This window comes from Urocitellus parryii, unplaced genomic scaffold, assembly GCF_045843805.1.
Source record: "Urocitellus parryii isolate mUroPar1 unplaced genomic scaffold, mUroPar1.hap1 Scaffold_2952, whole genome shotgun sequence".
Lineage (NCBI taxonomy): Eukaryota > Metazoa > Chordata > Mammalia > Rodentia > Sciuridae > Urocitellus > Urocitellus parryii.
In genome coordinates, this window is record NW_027552757.1 from 1 (window position 1) to 20243 (window position 20243).

The window sequence follows — 20243 nt, forward strand, 5'->3', positions numbered from 1 at the left end:
TGGCCAGCTTGCACTGCTTGAGGTCGCGCAGGGTGATCTTGCCTGCCGGACAGAGGGACGGACAGAGGGACCAGGGACGGGGGGAGGGGCCTTTGGAGCACAGGCGCGGGCTGAGGGCGCAGGGGGGCTGAGGGTGCAGGGGACGCTTGTGCCCCAGGTGCAGCGGGAGGACTGGCTCGGGCACCCGGCCAGCTGGGCCCCTGAGGCCCTGGGCCAGCAGCCCTGCTACCCTGAGTGCCCGAGGGGACAGAACCTGGGGACCAGGGGCAGGCAGCCAGCCGGACACCCCAGCCCAAGACCATCTGAGCTGTCCAGGACCCGGGGGACCTGGCCAGGGAGGCGGAGGCACAGAGGACCCCAGCACATCAGAGGAAGGGACAGCAGGCGCCTGCGCCGACCTCAGAGACCTGGTCACCTCCAAAGGGTACGGGAAAAACCAAGCGGTGGTGCGGGGGTCCTCCTGTCTCAGAGGTGCAGGGGGTCCTCCTCTCTCTAGGGTGCAGGGGTCCTCCTGTCTCTAGGGTGCAGGGAGCCCCTCTCTCTAGGGTGCAGGGGGTCCTCCTGTCTCTAAGGTGCAGGGGTCCTCCTCTCTCTAGGGTGCAGGGGGTCCTCCTGTCTCTAAGGTGCAGGGGTCCTCCTCTCTCTAGGGTGCAGGGGGTCCTCCTGTCTCTAAGGTGCAGGGGTCCTCCTCTCTCTAGGGTGCAGGGGTCCTCCTCTCTCTAGGGTGCAGGGGTCCTCCTCTCTCTAGGGTGCAGGGGTCCTCCTGTCTCTAGGGTGCAGGGGGTCCTCCTGTCTCTAGGGTGCAGGGGTCCTCCTGTCTCTAAGGTGCAGGGGTCCTCCTGTCTCAGAGGTGCAGGGGGTCCTCCTGTCTCTAGGGTGCAGGGGTCCTCCTGTCTCTAAGGTGCAGGGGGTCCTCCTCTCTCTAGGGTGCAGGGGGTCCTCCTGTCTCTAAGGTGCAGGGGGTCCTCCTCTCTCTAGGGTGCAGGGGGTCCTCCTGTCTCTAAGGTGCAGGGGGTCCTCCTCTCTCTAGGGTGCAGGGGGTCCTCCTGTCTCTAAGGTGCAGGGGGTCCTCCTCTCTCTAGGGTGCAGGGGTCCTCCTGTCTCTAAGGTGCAGGGGGTCCTCCTCTCTCTAGGGTGCAGGGGGTCCTCCTGTCTCTAGGGTGCGGGGAGCCCCTCCCCCTCTAGGGTGCAGGGGTCCTCCTCTCTCTAGGGTGCAGGGGGTCCTCCTCTCTCTAGGGTGCAGGGGTCCTCCTCTCTCTAGGGTGCAGGGGTCCTCCTCTCTCTAGGGTGCAGGGGTCCTCCTCTCTCTAGGGTGCAGGGGTCCTCCTCTCTCTAGGGTGCAGGGGTCCTCCTGTCTCTAGGGTGCAGGGGTCCTCCTCTCTCTAGGGTGCAGGGGTCCTCCTCTCTCTAGGGTGCAGGGGGTCCTCCTCTCTCTAGGGTGCAGGGGTCCTCCTCTCTCTAGGGTGCAGGGAGCCCCCTCTCTAGGGTGCAGGGAGCCCCTCCCCCTCTAGGGTGCAGGGGTCCTCCTGTCTCTAAGGTGCAGGGAGCCCCCCCTCTAGGGTGCAGGGGGTCCTCCTGTCTCTAAGGTGCAGGGAGCCCCTCCTCTCCAGGCCTGGTTTGAGGCCACCCCTCCTGCCCTGTGACCTCAGAGGACGGGAGAGGACAGGGCTGGGAGAGCTGGGCGGGACAGCTGGGCGGGACAGTGGACCTGTGGTGTCCACTCCAGGCAGGGCTGACGCCTGCACTCGAGTGCCCATCCCCAGTGATGGCACGTGCTGCCTCCGGGGACACCTCAGTGAGGACCTGGTCCCAAGTCCACAGGGCTGGGCCTTCCCGTGGCCTCCTCGGGTGTCCACCATGCTGCAGATGGGACCTCGTGCTGCACCTGGCCATGGGCAGCCCACCTGGGGGTCTCCTTGCAGGCCCTCCTACTGTCCCTGCCCTGGGTCTGCTGGCTGTCCCCCGAGGTCGCCCCACACGCCTCACCTTCGCTCTGCGGCTTGACCAGGTCTAGCATCTGGCACAGGCAGTCCTCGAAGGGCAGGGCCTCGATGGCCATGCTGTCCAGCCTGCGGCACTGCTCCTCGTAGAAGTACTCCAGCTCGAACATGGACAGCGCCCCGTCCCCGTCCAGGTCCATGCACCGGAACCAGTACTCGATGCTAGTGTTGGGGGCCCGTCAGCTGGGCTGCCAGGGACACGCCCACCCAGGCCCAGGCTGACCAGGACGGGACACGCCCACCCTGCACAGGCTGACCAGGACAGGACACACCCACCCTGCACAGGCTGACCAGGACCGGACACACCCACCCTGCACAGGCTGACCAGGACGGGACACACCCACCCTGCATAGCCTGACCAGGACCGGACACACCCACCCTGCACAGGCTGACCAGGACGGGACACGCCCACCCTGCACAGGCTGACCAGGACGGGACACACCCACCCTGCACAGGCTGACCAGGACGGGACACGCCCACCCTGCACAGGCTGACCAGGACGGGACACACCCACCCTGCACAGGCTGACCAGGACGGGACACGCCCACCCTGCACAGGCTGACCAGGACGGGACACACCCACCCTGCACAGGCTGACCAGGACGGGACACGCCCACCCTGCACAGGCTGACCAGGACAGGACACGCCCACCCTGCACAGGCTGACCAGGATGGGACACGCCCACCCTGCACAGGCTGACCAGGACAGGACACGCCCACCCTGCACAGGCTGACCAGGATGGGACACGCCCACCCCTGCACAGGCTGACCAGGACGGGACACGCCCACCCTGCACAGGCTGACCAGGACGGGACATGCTCACTCAGGCCCAGCCTGACCAGGACTGGACACACCACCCCTGCACAGGCTGACCTGGGGCCTACAGGAGCAGATGGCAGGGAAGGGCACCAGGGGGTCCCCGCATGCGCCTCCGAGGGAACCCGAGCTCCTACCTTGTTGGGGTCTTTTTGTCTTCCTCAGAGATCAGAAACCAGACAAAGTCAGCGTAGCTGATCTTCCCTTCCTTCTGGACTTTTCTACCTCTGCGTCCAGGAGGGAAGAGAAGTTGGTGTCAGGGAGGGAGGGGTGGAGGAGGGAGGGGTGGAGGAGGGAGGGGGGAGGGAGGAGGGGGGAGGGAGGGGTGGAGGAGGGAGCAGGGAGGGGTGGAGGAGGGAGGGGTGGAGGAGGGAGGGGTGGAGGAGGGAGGGGGAGGGAGCAGGGAGGGAGGGGTGGAGGAGGGAGGGGGAGGGGTGGAGGAGGGAGGGGGAGGGAGGAGGGGGCAGGGAGGGAGGGGTGGAGGAGGGAGGGGGAGGGGTGGAGGAGGGAGGGGTGGAGGAGGGAGGGGGAGGGAGGAGGGGGCAGGGAGGGAGGGGTGGAGGAGGGAGGGGGGAGGGGTGGAGGAGGGAGGGGCCAAGGAGAGAGGAGGGGCGTTTGGGGGGCGGGACACGCGCGGTCCCTCAAGCCCTAGGAGAGGTGCTGCGTGCTGCCCGCTCCCTCTGCGCACAGGAGCAGGCTCCAGGCGAGCATCAGCAGGGCGGCGGGCTCAGGGCGCAGAGAGGGCAGGGCCTCCGGCGGGGCTGAGCCACCAGTGTCCGCGGTGGACAACACACCGGTGCCTGAGCCACCAGTGTCCGCGGTGGACAACACACCGGTGCCTGAGCCAGCCCTCGGCCAGGACCCCGCCCGACAGGCAGCTCCCCTTCTCTGACGGCGTGATGGGGTCCCCTGCCCCACGGGGACAGAAGGGCACAGAGGACTTGCACCCGCGCCTGGTAGTCACCCACTCTGGGAGGCAGGGAGGGAGCCGAGGGCCACCGACCTGGTCACGGCGCCCGAGAAGACCCTGTCAACCATCTTGGTGGAAATGGCTGCAAGGGAAGAGTGGGCCGTGAGCACAGCGGCGGGTCTCCGGCCCCGGGGGCGCAGGTCTGTGAGACCCAGGCCGACACCGGCACCGGCACCGCAGCCTGTGCTTCCCGCGCTGTCCTCGAGCGCAGCCCTGTCACCGTCGCTGCCCGTGGTCCCATGCGCCGTGATAAGGAAACAAAGCCCTCTAGAGAACAGCACAAGTGGAGCGTCCCCAGTGCCCAGCTCCAAGAGATGACCACACGCCGGGCAGCAGAGCGCCGCCGACTCCACACACGGGAACCGCCCAGTCCTGCAGGCCGGAAGCCCTGAGGTCCAGGGTGGGCAGGGCGCGCTCCTCCCGAGGCCTCTCCCCTGGGCTCGCAGCCGCCATCTTCTCCCCGTGTCCTCCCAGGGCCGTCCCTCTGTGTGCGTCTGTGTCCTCATCTCCTCCTCTACAAGGACCCCAGTCCTGCTGGGTCAGGGCCACCCTGGGGACCTCACTGCACCTCCATCCCCTCTGCAAAGAGCCATCTCCACCCACAGCCCATTCTGAGGTCCGGGGTCAGGGCTGCTACCTAGGAGATTTGGAAGGACAAAATTCACCCCGAACAGGCATCCTCTAGGGGACAGAGACCCCCAAAGTCTCTCCTCATCTCTAGGATTCACCCAAAGCACCCCAGGTGGAAAGACGGGATTAACTCATGTCCTGCCCCCAGTGCCTGTGAAGGGACCGCGTGGGGAACAGGGTCTCTGCAGAGGTGGTCAGTGGAGGGTCCTGAGATGGGCTCCTCCTGGGTCAGGGGGCCCTCGTGCCATGGCCGTGTCCTCCCCAGAGACAGAGGAGGGGACACAGACCCAGAGGAGGACCCCGTGGACACGGAGGCAGAGACTGCAGTGAGGGGCCACCCGCCCAGGGCCACCTGGAGCCCAGGAGCTGGAGAGGCAGGAGGAGCCCCTGGAGCCCTGGAGGGAGCTCAGCCGGGGACGGGTCTGCGTCCTCTGCCCTGGAGTTCTGCCTGCTCCTGAGGGTGGGACCTTGGCCGGAGCCTTGGGGACTGGCACGGCCCACAGGCGGTCTGCAGGCTAGGGGTCTTGGGAGAGGGGAAGGCCACAGAGGGGACCTTCCCATGCAGCTGCCCCGACACAGCTGAGGCCTCGCTGCCGCGGGCAGAGCCGGTGCTGGTGCCGTCACCTGCAGGCAGGCACAGTCGAGGGAGAGCGTGGACGACGGGCGGGGGAAGCACCAGGCCCCGTGGCCACCAGGGGACGGGACAACCTCTGATTGCAGCTCCTGCCTGTCCCACTCCAGGTAGCACACCCAGTCACCAGGGTCCTGGGGACACCCTGGCAATCTGACAACAGCGTCACTCTGCTTCATGACTGCAGCCCCCGACTGTCCCTGAGCCATGAGAGGACTGGCCAGGGACCTGGAAACCAGGAAGGGGGGACTCAAGGAACAGTGGGCTCTGATCACTAGGAAGGGGAGGTGACCTGCACACCTGGGGGTCAGCAGTGTCCCTACCTGAGGCCCTGATCACTAGGAAGGGGAGGTGACCTGCACACCTGTGGTCAGCAGTGTCCCTACCTGAGGCTCTGATCACTAGGAAGGGGAGGTGACCTGCACACCTGTGGTCAGCAGTGTCCCTACCTGAGGTTCTGATCACTAGGAAGGGGAGGTGACCTGCACACCTGGTGGTCAGCAGTGTCCCTACCTGAGGTTCTGATCACTAGGAAGGGGAGGTGACCTGCACACCTGGGGGTCAGCAGTGTCCCTACCTGAGGCCCTGATCACTAGGAAGGGGAGGTGACCTGCACACCTGTGGTCAGCAGTGTCCCTACCTGAGGTTCTGATCACTAGGAAGGGGAGGTGACCTGCACACCTGGGGGTCAGCAGTGTCCCTACCTGAGGCTCTGATCACTAGGAAGGGGAGGTGACCTGCACATCTGGGGGTCAGCAGTGTCCCTACCTGAGGCTCTGACCACTAGGAAGGGGAGGTGACCTGCACACCTGGGGGTCAGCAGTGTCCCTACCTGAGGTTCTGATCACTAGGAAGGGGAGGTGACCTGCACACCTGGGGGTCAGCAGTGTCCCTACCTGAGGTTCTGATCACTAGGAAGGGGAGGTGACCTGCACACCTGTGGTCAGCAGTGTCCCTACCTGAGGCTCTGATCACTAGGAAGGGGAGGTGACCTGCACACCTGGGGGTCAGCAGTGGCCCTACCTGAGGCTCTGATCACTAGGAAGGGGAGGTGACCTGCACACCTGGGGGTCAGCAGTGTCCCTACCTGAGGTTCTGATCACTAGGAAGGGGAGGTGACCTGCACACCTGTGGTCAGCAGTGTCCCTACCTGAGGCCCTGATCACTAGGAAGGGGAGGTGACCTGCACACCTGTGGTCAGCAGTGTCCCTACTTGAGGCTCTGACCACTAGGAAGGGGAGGTGACCTGCACACCTGGGGGTCAGCAGTGTCCCTACCTGAGGCTCTGATCACTAGGAAGGGAAGGTGACCTGCACACCTGTGGTCAGCAGTGTCCCTACCTGAGGTTCTGATCACTAGGAAGGGGAGGTGACCTGCACACCTGGGGGTCAGCAGTGTCCCTACCTGAGGCTCTGATCACTAGGAAGGGGAGGTGACCTGCACATCTGGGGGTCAGCAGTGTCCCTACTTGAGGCTCTGACCACTAGGAAGGGGAGGTGACCTGCACACCTGGGGGTCAGCAGTGTCCCTACCTGAGGTTCTGATCACTAGGAAGGGGAGGTGACCTGCACACCTGGGGGTCAGCAGTGTCCCTACCTGAGGCCCTGATCACTAGGAAGGGGAGGTGACCTGCACACCTGTGGTCAGCAGTGTCCCTACCTGAGGTTCTGATCACTAGGAAGGGGAGGTGACCTGCACACCTGTGGTCAGCAGTGTCCCTACCTGAGGCTCTGATCACTAGGAAGTGGAGGTGACCTGCACACCTGTGGTCAGCAGTGTCCCTACCTGAGGTTCTGATCACTAGGAAGGGGAGGCGACCTGCACACCTGGGGGTCAGCAGTGTCCCTACCTGAGGCCCTGATCACTAGGAAGGGGAGGTGACCTGCACACCTGTGGTCAGCAGTGTCCCTACCTGAGGTTCTGATCACTAGAAGGGGAGGTGACCTGCACACCTGGGGGTCAGCAGTGTCCCTACCTGAGGCCCTGATCACTAGGAAGGGGAGGTGACCTGCACACCTGTGGTCAGCAGTGTCCCTACCTGAGGTTCTGATCACTAGGAAGGGGAGGTGACCTGCACACCTGGGGGTCAGCAGTGTCCCTACCTGAGGCCCTGATATCTAGGAAGGGGAGGTGACCTGCACACCTGTGGTCAGCAGTGTCCCTACCTGAGGTTCTGATCACTAGGAAGGGGAGGTGACCTGCACACCTGGGGGTCAGCAGTGTCCCTACCTGAGGCCCTGATCACTAGGAAGGGGAGGTGACCTGCACACCTGTGGTCAGCAGTGTCCCTACCTGAGGTTCTGATCACTAGGAAGGGGAGGTGACCTGCACACCTGGGGGTCAGCAGTGTCCCTACCTGAGGCTCTGATCACTAGGAAGGGGAGGTGACCTGCACACCTGTGGTCAGCAGTGTCCCTACCTGAGGCCCTGATCACTAGGAAGGGGAGGTGACCTGCACACCTGGGGGTCAGCAGTGTCCCTACCTGAGGCCCTGATCACTAGGAAGGGGAGGTGACCTGCACACCTGGGGGTCAGCAGTGTCCCTACCTGAGGCCCTGATCACTAGGAAGGGGAGCTGACCCCGCACACCTGTGGTCAGCAGTGTCCCTTCCTGAGGTTCTGATCACTAGGAAGGGGAGGTGACCCCGCACACCTGGGGGTCAGCAGTGTCCCTACCTGAGATTCTGATCACTAGGAAGGGGAGGTGACCTGCACACCTGGGGGTCAGCAGTGTCCCTACCTGAGGCCCTGATCACTAGGAAGGGGAGGTGACCTGCACACCTGGGGGTCAGCAGTGTCCCTACCTGAGGCCCTGATCACTAGGAAGGGGAGCTGACCCCGCACACCTGTGGTCAGCAGTGTCCCTTCCTGAGGTTCTGATCACTAGGAAGGGGAGGTGACCCCGCACACCTGGGGGTCAGCAGTGTCCCTACCTGAGATTCTGATCACTAGGAAGGGGAGGTGACCCCGCATACCTGGGGGTCAGCAGTGTCCCTACCTGAGGCCCTGATCACTAGGAAGGGGAGGTGACCTGCACACCTGGGGGTCAGCAGTGTCCCTACCTGAGGCCCTGATCACTAGGAAGGGGAGGTGACCTGCACACCTGTGGTCAGCAGTGTCCCTACCTGAGGTTCTGATCACTAGGAAGGGGAGGTGACCTGCACACCTGTGGTCAGCAGTGTCCCTACCTGAGGCTCTGATCACTAGGAAGTGGAGGTGACCTGCACACCTGTGGTCAGCAGTGTCCCTACCTGAGGTTCTGATCACTAGGAAGGGGAGGCGACCTGCACACCTGGGGGTCAGCAGTGTCCCTACCTGAGGCCCTGATCACTAGGAAGGGGAGGTGACCTGCACACCTGTGGTCAGCAGTGTCCCTACCTGAGGCCCTGATCACTAGGAAGGGGAGGTGACCTGCACACCTGGGGGTCAGCAGTGTCCCTACCTGAGGCTCTGATCAGTAGGAAGGGGAGCTGACCTGCACACCTGTGGTCAGCAGTGTCCCTACCTGAGGCCCTGATCACTAGGAAGGGGAGGTGACCTGCACACCTGTGGTCAGCAGTGTCCCTACCTGAGGTTCTGATCACTAGGAAGGGGAGGTGACCTGCACACCTGGGGGTCAGCAGTGTCCCTACCTGAGGCCCTGATCACTAGGAAGGGGAGGTGACCTGCACACCTGTGGTCAGCAGTGTCCCTACCTGAGGTTCTGATCAGTAGGAAGGGGAGCTGACCTGCACACCTGTGGTCAGCAGTGTCCCTGCCTGAGGTTCTGATCACTAGGAAGGGGAGGTGACCTGCACACCTGTGGTCAGCAGTGTCCCTACCTGAGGTTCTGATCACTAGGAAGGGGAGGTGACCCGCACACCTGGGGGTCAGCAGTGTCCCTACCTGAGGCCCTGATCACTAGGAAGGGGAGGTGACCTGCACACCTGGGGGTCAGCAGTGTCCCTACCTGAGGCCCTGATCACTAGGAAGGGGAGGTGACCTGCACACCTGTGGTCAGCAGTGTCCCTACCTGAGGTTCTGATCAGTAGGAAGGGGAGCTGACCTGCACACCTGTGGTCAGCAGTGTCCCTGCCTGAGGTTCTGATCACTAGGAAGGGGAGGTGACCTGCACACCTGTGGTCAGCAGTGTCCCTACCTGAGGTTCTGATCACTAGGAAGGGGAGGTGACCCCGCACACCTGGGGGTCAGCAGTGTCCCTACCTGAGGCCCTGATCACTAGGAAGGGGAGGTGACCCCGCACACCTGGGGGTCAGCAGTGTCCCTACCTGAGGCCCTGATCACTAGGAAGGGGAGGTGACCTGCACACCTGGGGGTCAGCAGTGTCCCTACCTGAGGCCCTGATCACTAGGAAGTGGAGGTGACCTGCACACCTGTGGTCAGCAGTGTCCCTACCTGAGGTTCTGATCACTAGGAAGGGGAGGTGACCTGCACACCTGGGGGTCAGCAGTGTCCCTACCTGAGGCCCTGATCACTAGGAAGGGGAGGTGACCTGCACACCTGTGGTCAGCAGTGTCCCTACCTGAGGTTCTGATCACTAGGAAGGGGAGGTGACCTGCACACCTGTGGTCAGCAGTGTCCCTACCTGAGGTTCTGATCACTAGGAAGGGGAGGTGACCTGCACACCTGGGGGTCAGCAGTGTCCCTACCTGAGGCCCTGATATCTAGGAAGGGGAGGTGACCTGCACACCTGTGGTCAGCAGTGTCCCTACCTGAGGTTCTGATCACTAGGAAGGGGAGGTGACCTGCACACCTGGGGGTCAGCAGTGTCCCTACCTGAGGCCCTGATCACTAGGAAGGGGAGGTGACCTGCACACCTGTGGTCAGCAGTGTCCCTACCTGAGGTTCTGATCACTAGGAAGGGGAGGTGACCTGCACACCTGGGGGTCAGCAGTGTCCCTACCTGAGGCCCTGATCACTAGGAAGGGGAGGTGACCTGCACACCTGTGGTCAGCAGTGTCCCTACCTGAGGTTCTGATCAGTAGGAAGGGGAGCTGACCTGCACACCTGTGGTCAGCAGTGTCCCTGCCTGAGGTTCTGATCAGTAGGAAGGGGAGCTGACCTGCACACCTGGGGGTCAGCAGTGTCCCTACCTGAGGTTCTGATCACTAGGAAAGGGAGGTGACCTGCACACCTGTGGTCAGCAGTGTCCCTACCTGAGGTTCTGATCACTAGGAAGGGGAGGTGACCCCGCACACCTGGGGGTCAGCAGTGTCCCTACCTGAGATTCTGATCACTAGGAAGGGGAGGTGACCCCGCATACCTGGGGGTCAGCAGTGTCCCTACCTGAGGCCCTGATCACTAGGAAGGGGAGGTGACCTGCACACCTGGGGGTCAGCAGTGTCCCTACCTGAGGCCCTGATCACTAGGAAGGGGAGGTGACCTGCACACCTGGGGGTCAGCAGTGTCCCTACCTGAGGCCCTGATCACTAGGAAGGGGAGGTGACCTGCACACCTGTGGTCAGCAGTGTCCCTACCTGAGGTTCTGATCACTAGGAAGGGGAGGTGACCTGCACACCTGTGGTCAGCAGTGTCCCTACCTGAGGCTCTGATCACTAGGAAGTGGAGGTGACCTGCACACCTGTGGTCAGCAGTGTCCCTACCTGAGGTTCTGATCACTAGGAAGGGGAGGCGACCTGCACACCTGGGGGTCAGCAGTGTCCCTACCTGAGGCTCTGATCACTAGGAAGGGGAGGTGACCTGCACACCTGGTGGTCAGCAGTGTCCCTACCTGAGGCTCTGATCACTAGGAAGGGGAGGTGACCTGCACACCTGGGGGTCAGCAGTGTCCCTACCTGAGGATCTGATCACTAGGAAGGGGAGGTGATCTGCACACCTGGGGGTCAGCAGTGTCCTTACCTGAGGTTCTGATCACTAGGAAGGGGAGGTGACCTGCACACCTGTGGTCAGCAGTGTCCCTACCTGAGGTTCTGATCACTAGGAAGGGGAGGTGACCTGCACACCTGGGGGTCAGCAGTGTCCCTACCTGAGGCCCTGATCACTAGGAAGGGGAGGTGACCTGCACACCTGTGGTCAGCAGTGTCCCTACCTGAGGTTCTGATCACTAGGAAGGGGAGGTGACCTGCACACCTGTGGTCAGCAGTGTCCCTACCTGAGGTTCTGATCACTAGGAAGGGGAGGTGACCTGCACACCTGGGGGTCAGCAGTGTCCCTACCTGAGGCCCTGATATCTAGGAAGGGGAGGTGACCTGCACACCTGTGGTCAGCAGTGTCCCTACCTGAGGTTCTGATCACTAGGAAGGGGAGGTGACCTGCACACCTGGGGGTCAGCAGTGTCCCTACCTGAGGCCCTGATCACTAGGAAGGGGAGGTGACCTGCACACCTGGGGGTCAGCAGTGTCCCTACCTGAGGCCCTGATCACTAGGAAGTGGAGGTGACCTGCACACCTGTGGTCAGCAGTGTCCCTACCTGAGGTTCTGATCACTAGGAAGGGGAGGTGACCTGCACACCTGGGGGTCAGCAGTGTCCCTACCTGAGGCCCTGATCACTAGGAAGGGGAGGTGACCTGCACACCTGTGGTCAGCAGTGTCCCTACCTGAGGTTCTGATCACTAGGAAGGGGAGGTGACCTGCACACCTGTGGTCAGCAGTGTCCCTACCTGAGGTTCTGATCACTAGGAAGGGGAGGTGACCTGCACACCTGGGGGTCAGCAGTGTCCCTACCTGAGGCCCTGATATCTAGGAAGGGGAGGTGACCTGCACACCTGTGGTCAGCAGTGTCCCTACCTGAGGTTCTGATCACTAGGAAGGGGAGGTGACCTGCACACCTGGGGGTCAGCAGTGTCCCTACCTGAGGCCCTGATCACTAGGAAGGGGAGGTGACCTGCACACCTGTGGTCAGCAGTGTCCCTACCTGAGGTTCTGATCACTAGGAAGGGGAGGTGACCTGCACACCTGGGGGTCAGCAGTGTCCCTACCTGAGGCCCTGATCACTAGGAAGGGGAGGTGACCTGCACACCTGTGGTCAGCAGTGTCCCTACCTGAGGTTCTGATCAGTAGGAAGGGGAGCTGACCTGCACACCTGTGGTCAGCAGTGTCCCTGCCTGAGGTTCTGATCAGTAGGAAGGGGAGCTGACCTGCACACCTGGGGGTCAGCAGTGTCCCTACCTGAGGTTCTGATCACTAGGAAAGGGAGGTAACCTGCACACCTGTGGTCAGCAGTGTCCCTACCTGAGGTTCTGATCACTAGGAAGGGGAGGTGACCCCGCACACCTGGGGGTCAGCAGTGTCCCTACCTGAGATTCTGATCACTAGGAAGGGGAGGTGACCCCGCATACCTGGGGGTCAGCAGTGTCCCTACCTGAGGCCCTGATCACTAGGAAGGGGAGGTGACCTGCACACCTGGGGGTCAGCAGTGTCCCTACCTGAGGCCCTGATCACTAGGAAGGGGAGGTGACCTGCACACCTGGGGGTCAGCAGTGTCCCTACCTGAGGCCCTGATCACTAGGAAGGGGAGGTGACCTGCACACCTGTGGTCAGCAGTGTCCCTACCTGAGGTTCTGATCACTAGGAAGGGGAGGTGACCTGCACACCTGTGGTCAGCAGTGTCCCTACCTGAGGCTCTGATCACTAGGAAGTGGAGGTGACCTGCACACCTGTGGTCAGCAGTGTCCCTACCTGAGGTTCTGATCACTAGGAAGGGGAGGCGACCTGCACACCTGGGGGTCAGCAGTGTCCCTACCTGAGGCTCTGATCACTAGGAAGGGGAGGTGACCTGCACACCTGGTGGTCAGCAGTGTCCCTACCTGAGGCTCTGATCACTAGGAAGGGGAGGTGACCTGCACACCTGGGGGTCAGCAGTGTCCCTACCTGAGGATCTGATCACTAGGAAGGGGAGGTGATCTGCACACCTGGGGGTCAGCAGTGTCCTTACCTGAGGTTCTGATCACTAGGAAGGGGAGGTGACCTGCACACCTGTGGTCAGCAGTGTCCCTACCTGAGGTTCTGATCACTAGGAAGGGGAGGTGACCTGCACACCTGGGGGTCAGCAGTGTCCCTACCTGAGGCCCTGATCACTAGGAAGGGGAGGTGACCTGCACACCTGTGGTCAGCAGTGTCCCTACCTGAGGCCCTGATCACTAGGAAGGGGAGGTGACCTGCACACCTGTGGTCAGCAGTGTCCCTACCTGAGGTTCTGATCACTAGGAAGGGGAGGTGACCTGCACACCTGTGGTCAGCAGTGTCCCTACCTGAGGTTCTGATCACTAGGAAGGGGAGGTGACCTGCACACCTGGGGGTCAGCAGTGTCCCTACCTGAGGCCCTGATATCTAGGAAGGGGAGGTGACCTGCACACCTGTGGTCAGCAGTGTCCCTACCTGAGGTTCTGATCACTAGGAAGGGGAGGTGACCTGCACACCTGGGGGTCAGCAGTGTCCCTACCTGAGGCCCTGATCACTAGGAAGGGGAGGTGACCTGCACACCTGTGGTCAGCAGTGTCCCTACCTGAGGTTCTGATCACTAGGAAGGGGAGGTGACCTGCACAACTGCACACCTGTGGTCAGCAGTGTCCCTACCTGAGGCCCTGATCACTAGGAAGGGAGGTGACCCCGCACACCTGTGGTCAGCAGTGTCCCTTCCTGAGGTTCTGATCACTAGGAAGGGGAGGTGACCCCGCATACCTGGGGGTCAGCAGTGTCCCTACCTGAGGCCCTGATCACTAGGAAGGGGAGGTGACCTGCACACCTGTGGGTCAGCAGTGTCCCTACCTGAGGCTCTGATCACTAGGAAGGGGAGGTGACCTGCACACCTGGGGGGTCAGCAGTGTCCTACCTGAGGCTCTGATCACTAGGAAGGGGAGGTGACCTGCACACCTGGGGGTCAGCAGTGTCCCTACCTGAGGTTCTGATCACTAGGAAGGGGAGGTGACCTGCACACCTGGGGGTCAGCAGTGTCCCTACCTGAGGCCCTGATATCTAGGAAGGGGAGGTGACCTGCACACCTGTGGTCAGCAGTGTCCCTACCTGAGGTTCTGATCACTAGGAAGGGGAGGTGACCTGCACACCTGGGGGTCAGCAGTGTCCCTACCTGAGGCCCTGATCACTAGGAAGGGGAGGTGACCTGCACACCTGTGGTCAGCAGTGTCCCTACCTGAGGTTCTGATCAGTAGGAAGGGGAGCTGACCTGCACACCTGTGGTCAGCAGTGTCCCTACCTGAGGCCCTGATCACTAGGAAGGGGAGGTGACCTGCACACCTGTGGTCAGCAGTGTCCCTACCTGAGGTTCTGATCACTAGGAAGGGGAGGTGACCCCGCACACCTGGGGGTCAGCAGTGTCCCTACCTGAGATTCTGATCACTAGGAAGGGGAGGTGACCCGCACACCTGGGGGTCAGCAGTGTCCCTACCTGAGGCCCTGATCACTAGGAAGGGGAGGTGACCTGCACACCTGTGGTCAGCAGTGTCCCTACCTGAGGTTCTGATCACTAGGAAGGGGAGGTGACCTGCACACCTGCGGGTCAGCAGTGTCCCTACCTGAGGTTCTGATCACTGGGAGGGGGAGCAGCCCTGGTGACTGTCTGCGGCAGCCTCAGGGAGAGGGCACTGTCCACAGGCGCTTGTGGAGCTGGGACAGCAAGGGGCAGCAGGAAGTGAAGCAACAGGGCAGGGCCTCAGAGACAGCGTCTGTCCCCTGCTGGACCCACGTCTCCTGGGTGAGGAGGCGACCCCGGGTGAGCAAGCCCCTGCATAAACTCCATCCTAGATAGACAGGGTCCACCTGCGGAGCAGGACTCCAGCGCGTGGGCAGGAGACCCCAGTGACCACTGGAGAGCAGGTGTCCTGGCCTGGGCAGCCACAGGAGCTCGTGGAGGGCAGCTGGGAGGCACAGCTGGGCACAGCACCCAGGCCGGCTCTGCCTGGGAACCCTGACCTGAGGTTCCTCAGAGACCAACCACGGGACTGGGGCGGCCCTGAGCAGTGACCAGGATGCAGGACGCGTGGCCCGTGAGCTGGGTCAGAGGTCTGGCCACTAGGGACAGGGGTGAAGGGCTGGGGCCACTGGGGATGGACCAGAGACACTGACGCCTGAGCAGGCTGGGGACAGGGACGGTGAGGGCTGGGGACAGGGACGGTGAGGGCAGGGCCGAAGGCTGAGGATGCCCGCTCCACCCACATCCTGCAGCGTGGCCCTCCTACACAGGGACCACGTGTCCCGACAGCACCTCAGTGACAGAGGCAGTGTCCTGGTCAGGACAGCAGGCAAGGAGCACGCAGGCAGGGAGAGGCCAGGAGGGCAGGGCCAGGTGGACGCCAGGCTCCCCGAGCAGTGTGCGGTGTCACCTGGGCCTGCTCAGTGCCCTGCCCCACGTCCTGCAGCCAGGCTCACCGTGGTCATTGTGTCGGGCCAGGTCCTGCGCGTCGATGAGGAGGTCGTGGTCTGTGTCCAGCTCCCAGAACTTGCAGTAGATGACGTAGAAGTGCTCGTAGGAGAAGTACTCCGTGAGCTGGTTGATGTCCGCCTCCTCCTCCAGCAGGGCCACGTTCTGCAAAGGACCAGGAAGGGGCTGAGCAGGTCCTGAGGGGAGGAGCCTGCAGGGTGGGAGGAGCCTCCTGAAAATGAGGGTGGGAGGGGCCTCCTGAAGGTGGAGCAGTGAGTGGGAGGGGCCTCCTGAAGATGGAGCAGTGAGTGGGAGGAGCCTCCTGAAGATAAGTTGGGTGGGAGGGGCCTTCTGAAGATGGAGGAGTGGGAGGAGCCTCCTGAAGATGAGTTGGGTGGGAGGGGCCTCCTGAAGATGGAGCAGTGAGTGGGAGGAGCCTCCCGAAGATGAGGTGGGTGGGGCCTCCTGAAGATGGAGCAGTGAGTGGGAGGGGCCTCCTGAAGATGGAGCAGTGAGTGGGAGGGGCCTCCTGAAGATGGAGCAGTGAGTGGGAGGAGCCTCCTGAAGATAAGTTGGGTGGGAGGGGCCTTCTGAAGATGGAGGAGTGGGAGGAGCCTCCTGAAGATGAGTTGGGTGGGAGGGGCCTCCTGAAGATGGAGCAGTGAGTGGGAGGGGCCTCCTGAAGATGGAGTAGTAGGTGGGAGGGGCCTCCTGAAGATGGAGCAGAGTGGGTGGGGCCTCCTGAAGATGGAGCAGTAGGTGGGAGGGGCCTTCTGAAGATGGAGCAGCGGGTGGGAGGGGCCTCCTGAAGAGGGAGCAGCGGGTAGGAGGGGCCTCCTGAAGATGGAGCAGTGAGTGGGAGGGGCCTCCTGAAGATGGAGCAGTGAGTGGGAGGAGCCTCCCGAAGATGAGGTGGGTGGGGCCTCCTGAAGGTGGAGCAGTGAGTGGGAGGAGCCTCCCAAAGATGAGGTGGGTGGGGCCTCCTGAAGATGGAGCAGTGAGTGGGAGAGCCTCCTGAAGATAAGATGGGTGAGAGGGGCCTCCTGAAGATGGAGGAGTGGGAGGAGCCTCCTGAAGATGAGTTGGGTGGGAGGGGCCTCCTGAAGATGGAGCAGTGAGTGGGAGGGGCCTCCTGAAGATGGAGCAGTAGGTGGGAGGGGCCTCCTGAAGATGGAGCAGTAGGTGGGAGGGGCCTCCTGAAGATGGAGCAGTAGGTGGGAGGGGCCTCCTGAGATGGAGCAGCGGGTGGGAGGGGCCTCCTGAAGATGGAGCAGCGGGTGGGAGGGGCCTCCTGAAGATGGAGCAGCGGGTGGGAGGGGCCTCCTGAAGATGGAGCAGTGAGTGGGAGGGGCCTCCTGAAGATGGTGCAGTAGGTGGGAGGGGCCTCCTGAAGATGGAGCAGTAGGTGGGAGGGGCCTCCTGAAGATGGAGCAGTGAGTGGGAGGGGCCTCCTGAAGATGGAGCAGTGAGTGGGAGGAGCCTCCTGAAGATGGAGCAGTAGGTGGGAGGGGCCTCCTGAAGATGGAGCAGAGTGGGAGGGGCCTCCTGAAGAGGGAGCAGCGGGTGGGAGGGGCCTCCTGAAGAGGGAGAAATGGCTTGGTAGAGCTCCTGAAAAAGGGCCCGGAGCCTCTTGTGTCTAGGGGACGGGCTCTGCTCTGAGGAAGGGGCGGCTTCAGAGAGAGGGCAGCTTCCTCAGGGGTGAGTGTAGGAAGTCTGGAGGGAGGCCAAGGCGCGGGGCGGGCACACATGTCAGGCCATGCCGAGGACAGGCTGGCCATGCTGGAGACTCTGTGTCCCCTGATGGGACCTGGTGCTGGGTGGCCTGAGGGTCCTCTGTGCCGGGGCCCGCACCCGGGTCCTCCAGCAGAGGAAGGAGCCCACCTCCCCTGGACGCACCTGCAGGAAGGTGCTCCTCCGGAGCTCGGTGCAGGTGATCCTCCCAGTCCAGGACCTGTTGACGGTGTAGAATATCCTCTGGATGACCTGCAGGAGGAGCACCCTCAGCACCGCACCAGCAGGTCAGGAGGGGCCTGCGCCGCGCTCCAGTCACCAGCAGAGGGCGCCCGCCCCCCACAAGTCAGGCGGGGCCTTTCAAAACCACAGCAGGCCCCAGCTGCATAAGGGCAGAGCCCTGCTGTGCTCGGGCTGCCCTGAGGGCACGGGACACAGCAGGGCCAGGGCTGTGCTGGACAGGGATGGAGTCCTGCTCAGGCTGCAGGGAGGGATGAGGAGGGCTCTCCAGGCCCAGGGCTACGTCTGAGCTGCTCACGGCCAGGAGAGGTGAGCTGGGGGCCAGGACAGGGATGACAGAGGCTGAGGACAGTGCAGGGTGAGCCTGGGCTGAGAACCTGCGCGGAGACTTCCACAAACAGCCCGGCACCGTGACGAGGCACACGCGGTGGCAGTGGCCTCCCTCCCATGTGGCACAGCCAGCCACCTGCAGACGGGGCTAGCTCTGCCCCAGGGCAGGGGTGTCCCGCAGCTGATCGTAGGTGCGCCCCCCTGCTGACCCCCACCCTGGCGCTGGGACGTCTCTTGCCCCAGTCCTCATGCCCCACCGCAGGCCACCTCTGGAAATCCGGCACCTCTGCTCATGGGCAGTGCAGACCCACAGCCCCACGAGTGGGCAGCAGGGTCAGCTGAGCCCACCAGATGCAAGGAGGGCAGCGCTCCGAGGAGTCCACTCTGCCCCACCCACGACCCCCCGGGGCAGACATGTCCCTGTCACCATGGCCCCAGGACAGGCGCCCTCACCATGTCCCTGAGTCCCGCAGGACATATGAGCACTGTCACAACCCAGAAGCCCGAGGCCAGCGGACGCTGCGTTCAGGTGCTCCAGTGTCATGAGGCCACGCGCTGTCCCTCAGGGGTGGCAGCGCTGGTGCCTGGCCCACAAGCTTGTGATTGATAGGTCTGACTCGACTCGGTGGCGGTGGCAGCAGGGGCGGGGCGAAAGCCTGCGGGAGCCCTGGTCACTCCGCAGCTGCTCTCCCAACACTGGCCCCGGCGAGGGGGGCCGCTGGCGCTGGGACTCACCGTGGTGATGTAGCGGGAGTGGAACTCGGACGCCTCCTTCAGGAAGGACAGGCCCGGGTGCGTGTTCACCACGTCCTGCACGCAGAGGGACAGAATGAAGGCCGAGCCACCCAAGCCAGAGCGGTGCGGTCGCCCTGCCAGACTCGGCCGAGCCACGCCAGGGCCGTGGGAGAGGCTGCAGGTCCACCAAGCCTGGCACCGCCTCTCACACCCCGAGGGCTGCGGGGCAGCCCTCCCACCTGTGGACCCCACTCGCTCAGCCACTCCCCACGAGGCCCCTCAGTGCCCGGCCCTCCACGGGGTGAGAAGAGCCAGGCAGCCACGCCCAGGGAGCCAGCCTAGCAAGGAAAAGGGCCCCAGCATCGGCGAGGAGCCCCAGGGGACCAACTGACCCGTCCCGCGCCCCCAGGCCCCAGGCCCCCCCAGGCCCCCCCAGGCCCCCCCAGGCCCCAGGCCCCCCCAGGCCCCAGTGCGCAGTCCGCACCCACACGGAAGGCTCTGCAGCTGGGGATTCGTGGGGCAGCAGAGGGGCGGGGCCCAGGCCTGTGTGGGAGGAGCCCAGGTGAGGAGCCCCGGCCCTTGCGCTCCCAGGACAACAGCTGACCGGACCCACATGCGCAGTCCACACCACACGGAAGGCCCTGCGGAGGGGGGTTCTGGGGCAGCAGGGGGGCGGGGCCCAGGTCTGTGTGGGTGGAGCCCAGGTGAGCCGCCCCGCCCCCTGCACTCCCGGACAACAGCCCACGGGACCCACATGGGCATCCGCACTGCGGCTGGGGGTTCCTGGAGCAGCAGGGGGGAGGGGCCCAGGTCTGTGTGGGAGGAGCCCAGGTGAGCGGCCTCCCCTGACCCCCAGGCCACACAGCTGATGGGACCCACATGCGCAGTCCGCACCACACGGAAGGCCCCGCAGCGGGGGTTCTGGGGGTTCCTGGGGCAGCACAGGGGCGGGGCCCAGGCCTGTGTGGGAGGAGCCCAGGTGAGCAGCCCCGCCCCCTGCACTCCCCCGACAACAGCCCACGGGACCCACATGGGCATCCGCACTGCGCACTGTGGCAGGGGTCCTGGGGCAGCAGGGGGGCGGGGCCCAGGCCCGTGTGGGAGGAGCCCAGGTGAGCCGCCCCGCCCCCTGCACTCCCAGGACAAAGCCCACGGGACCCACATGCACATCCTCCGCACTGCGCACTGCAGCACAGGGGCGGGGCCCAGGCCTGCGTGCATCTGGACACGGTGTCCCTCCGGGAGCAGCGCTCACCTGCAGGAAGGGGACGAAGTCTTCCTGCACCAGGTAGTTGCAGCCGGGGTTCATGAGCAGGTGCACGAATCTGGCGGCTTCGTCGTGGCAGTTCTGGAGGATCCTGGGGACACGAGGAGGTCTGAGCCACCCTCCTGCCCCAGACGCGGGGGTGGGTGGACAGAGTACAGATGAGCCAGGAGGCTGGGGCGGACAGGAGGCCGGGCCATGGATGCGCACCTGTGAATGACCCAGCTCCAGGGGATGGCTACTGGGGACGAGGACCCGGGACCCTGCCCCCTCCGTGCCCTCCCTGGCCGGGACTCACTTTCTCCACATGGCCACGAACTTGTGGACGGACACTGAGCCTGTGCGCTCCCCGCCGGCTCCATAGAAGAGAGGCCCCTTCCAGTACAGTGGGCAGCCGCAGGCCTGAGGGACAGAGGGAGCGGTCAGCGGGCCCTGGACACACGGCACACACTTGAGCAGAGAGGGTGGACGCTGCTGCAGACCACTCAGCCCTCGGCCCCCAGGGAGCAGGAGAGCTGCCCTTGTCCTGCCGCAGGGCGACCGCCAGCCCTGGGGGGTGGGA

The 20243-nt window shown here is 63.7% G+C and overlaps 1 protein-coding gene across 1 annotated transcript in view; it reads right to left on the reverse strand.

Moving 5' to 3' along the window:
• Positions 1 to 3: 3 nt before the first annotated feature.
• The window catches only part of Ppp2r3b (protein phosphatase 2 regulatory subunit B''beta), a gene marked incomplete at its 3' end in the record, with an annotated part of 41801 nt that continues 21561 nt past the window's right edge, over positions 4 to 20243 (reverse strand). Inside the window, exons 3-11 of the mRNA XM_077794562.1 lie at positions 19980 to 20083; positions 19673 to 19775; positions 18418 to 18492; positions 17278 to 17364; positions 15390 to 15546; positions 3818 to 3866; positions 2952 to 3041; positions 1987 to 2162; positions 4 to 42 (exon numbers count right to left, since the gene is read on the reverse strand). Coding sequence (XP_077650688.1) covers positions 4 to 42; positions 1987 to 2162; positions 2952 to 3041; positions 3818 to 3866; positions 15390 to 15546; positions 17278 to 17364; positions 18418 to 18492; positions 19673 to 19775; positions 19980 to 20083 — 880 coding nt within the window. The remainder of the gene's footprint in view (positions 43 to 1986; positions 2163 to 2951; positions 3042 to 3817; positions 3867 to 15389; positions 15547 to 17277; positions 17365 to 18417; positions 18493 to 19672; positions 19776 to 19979; positions 20084 to 20243) is intronic.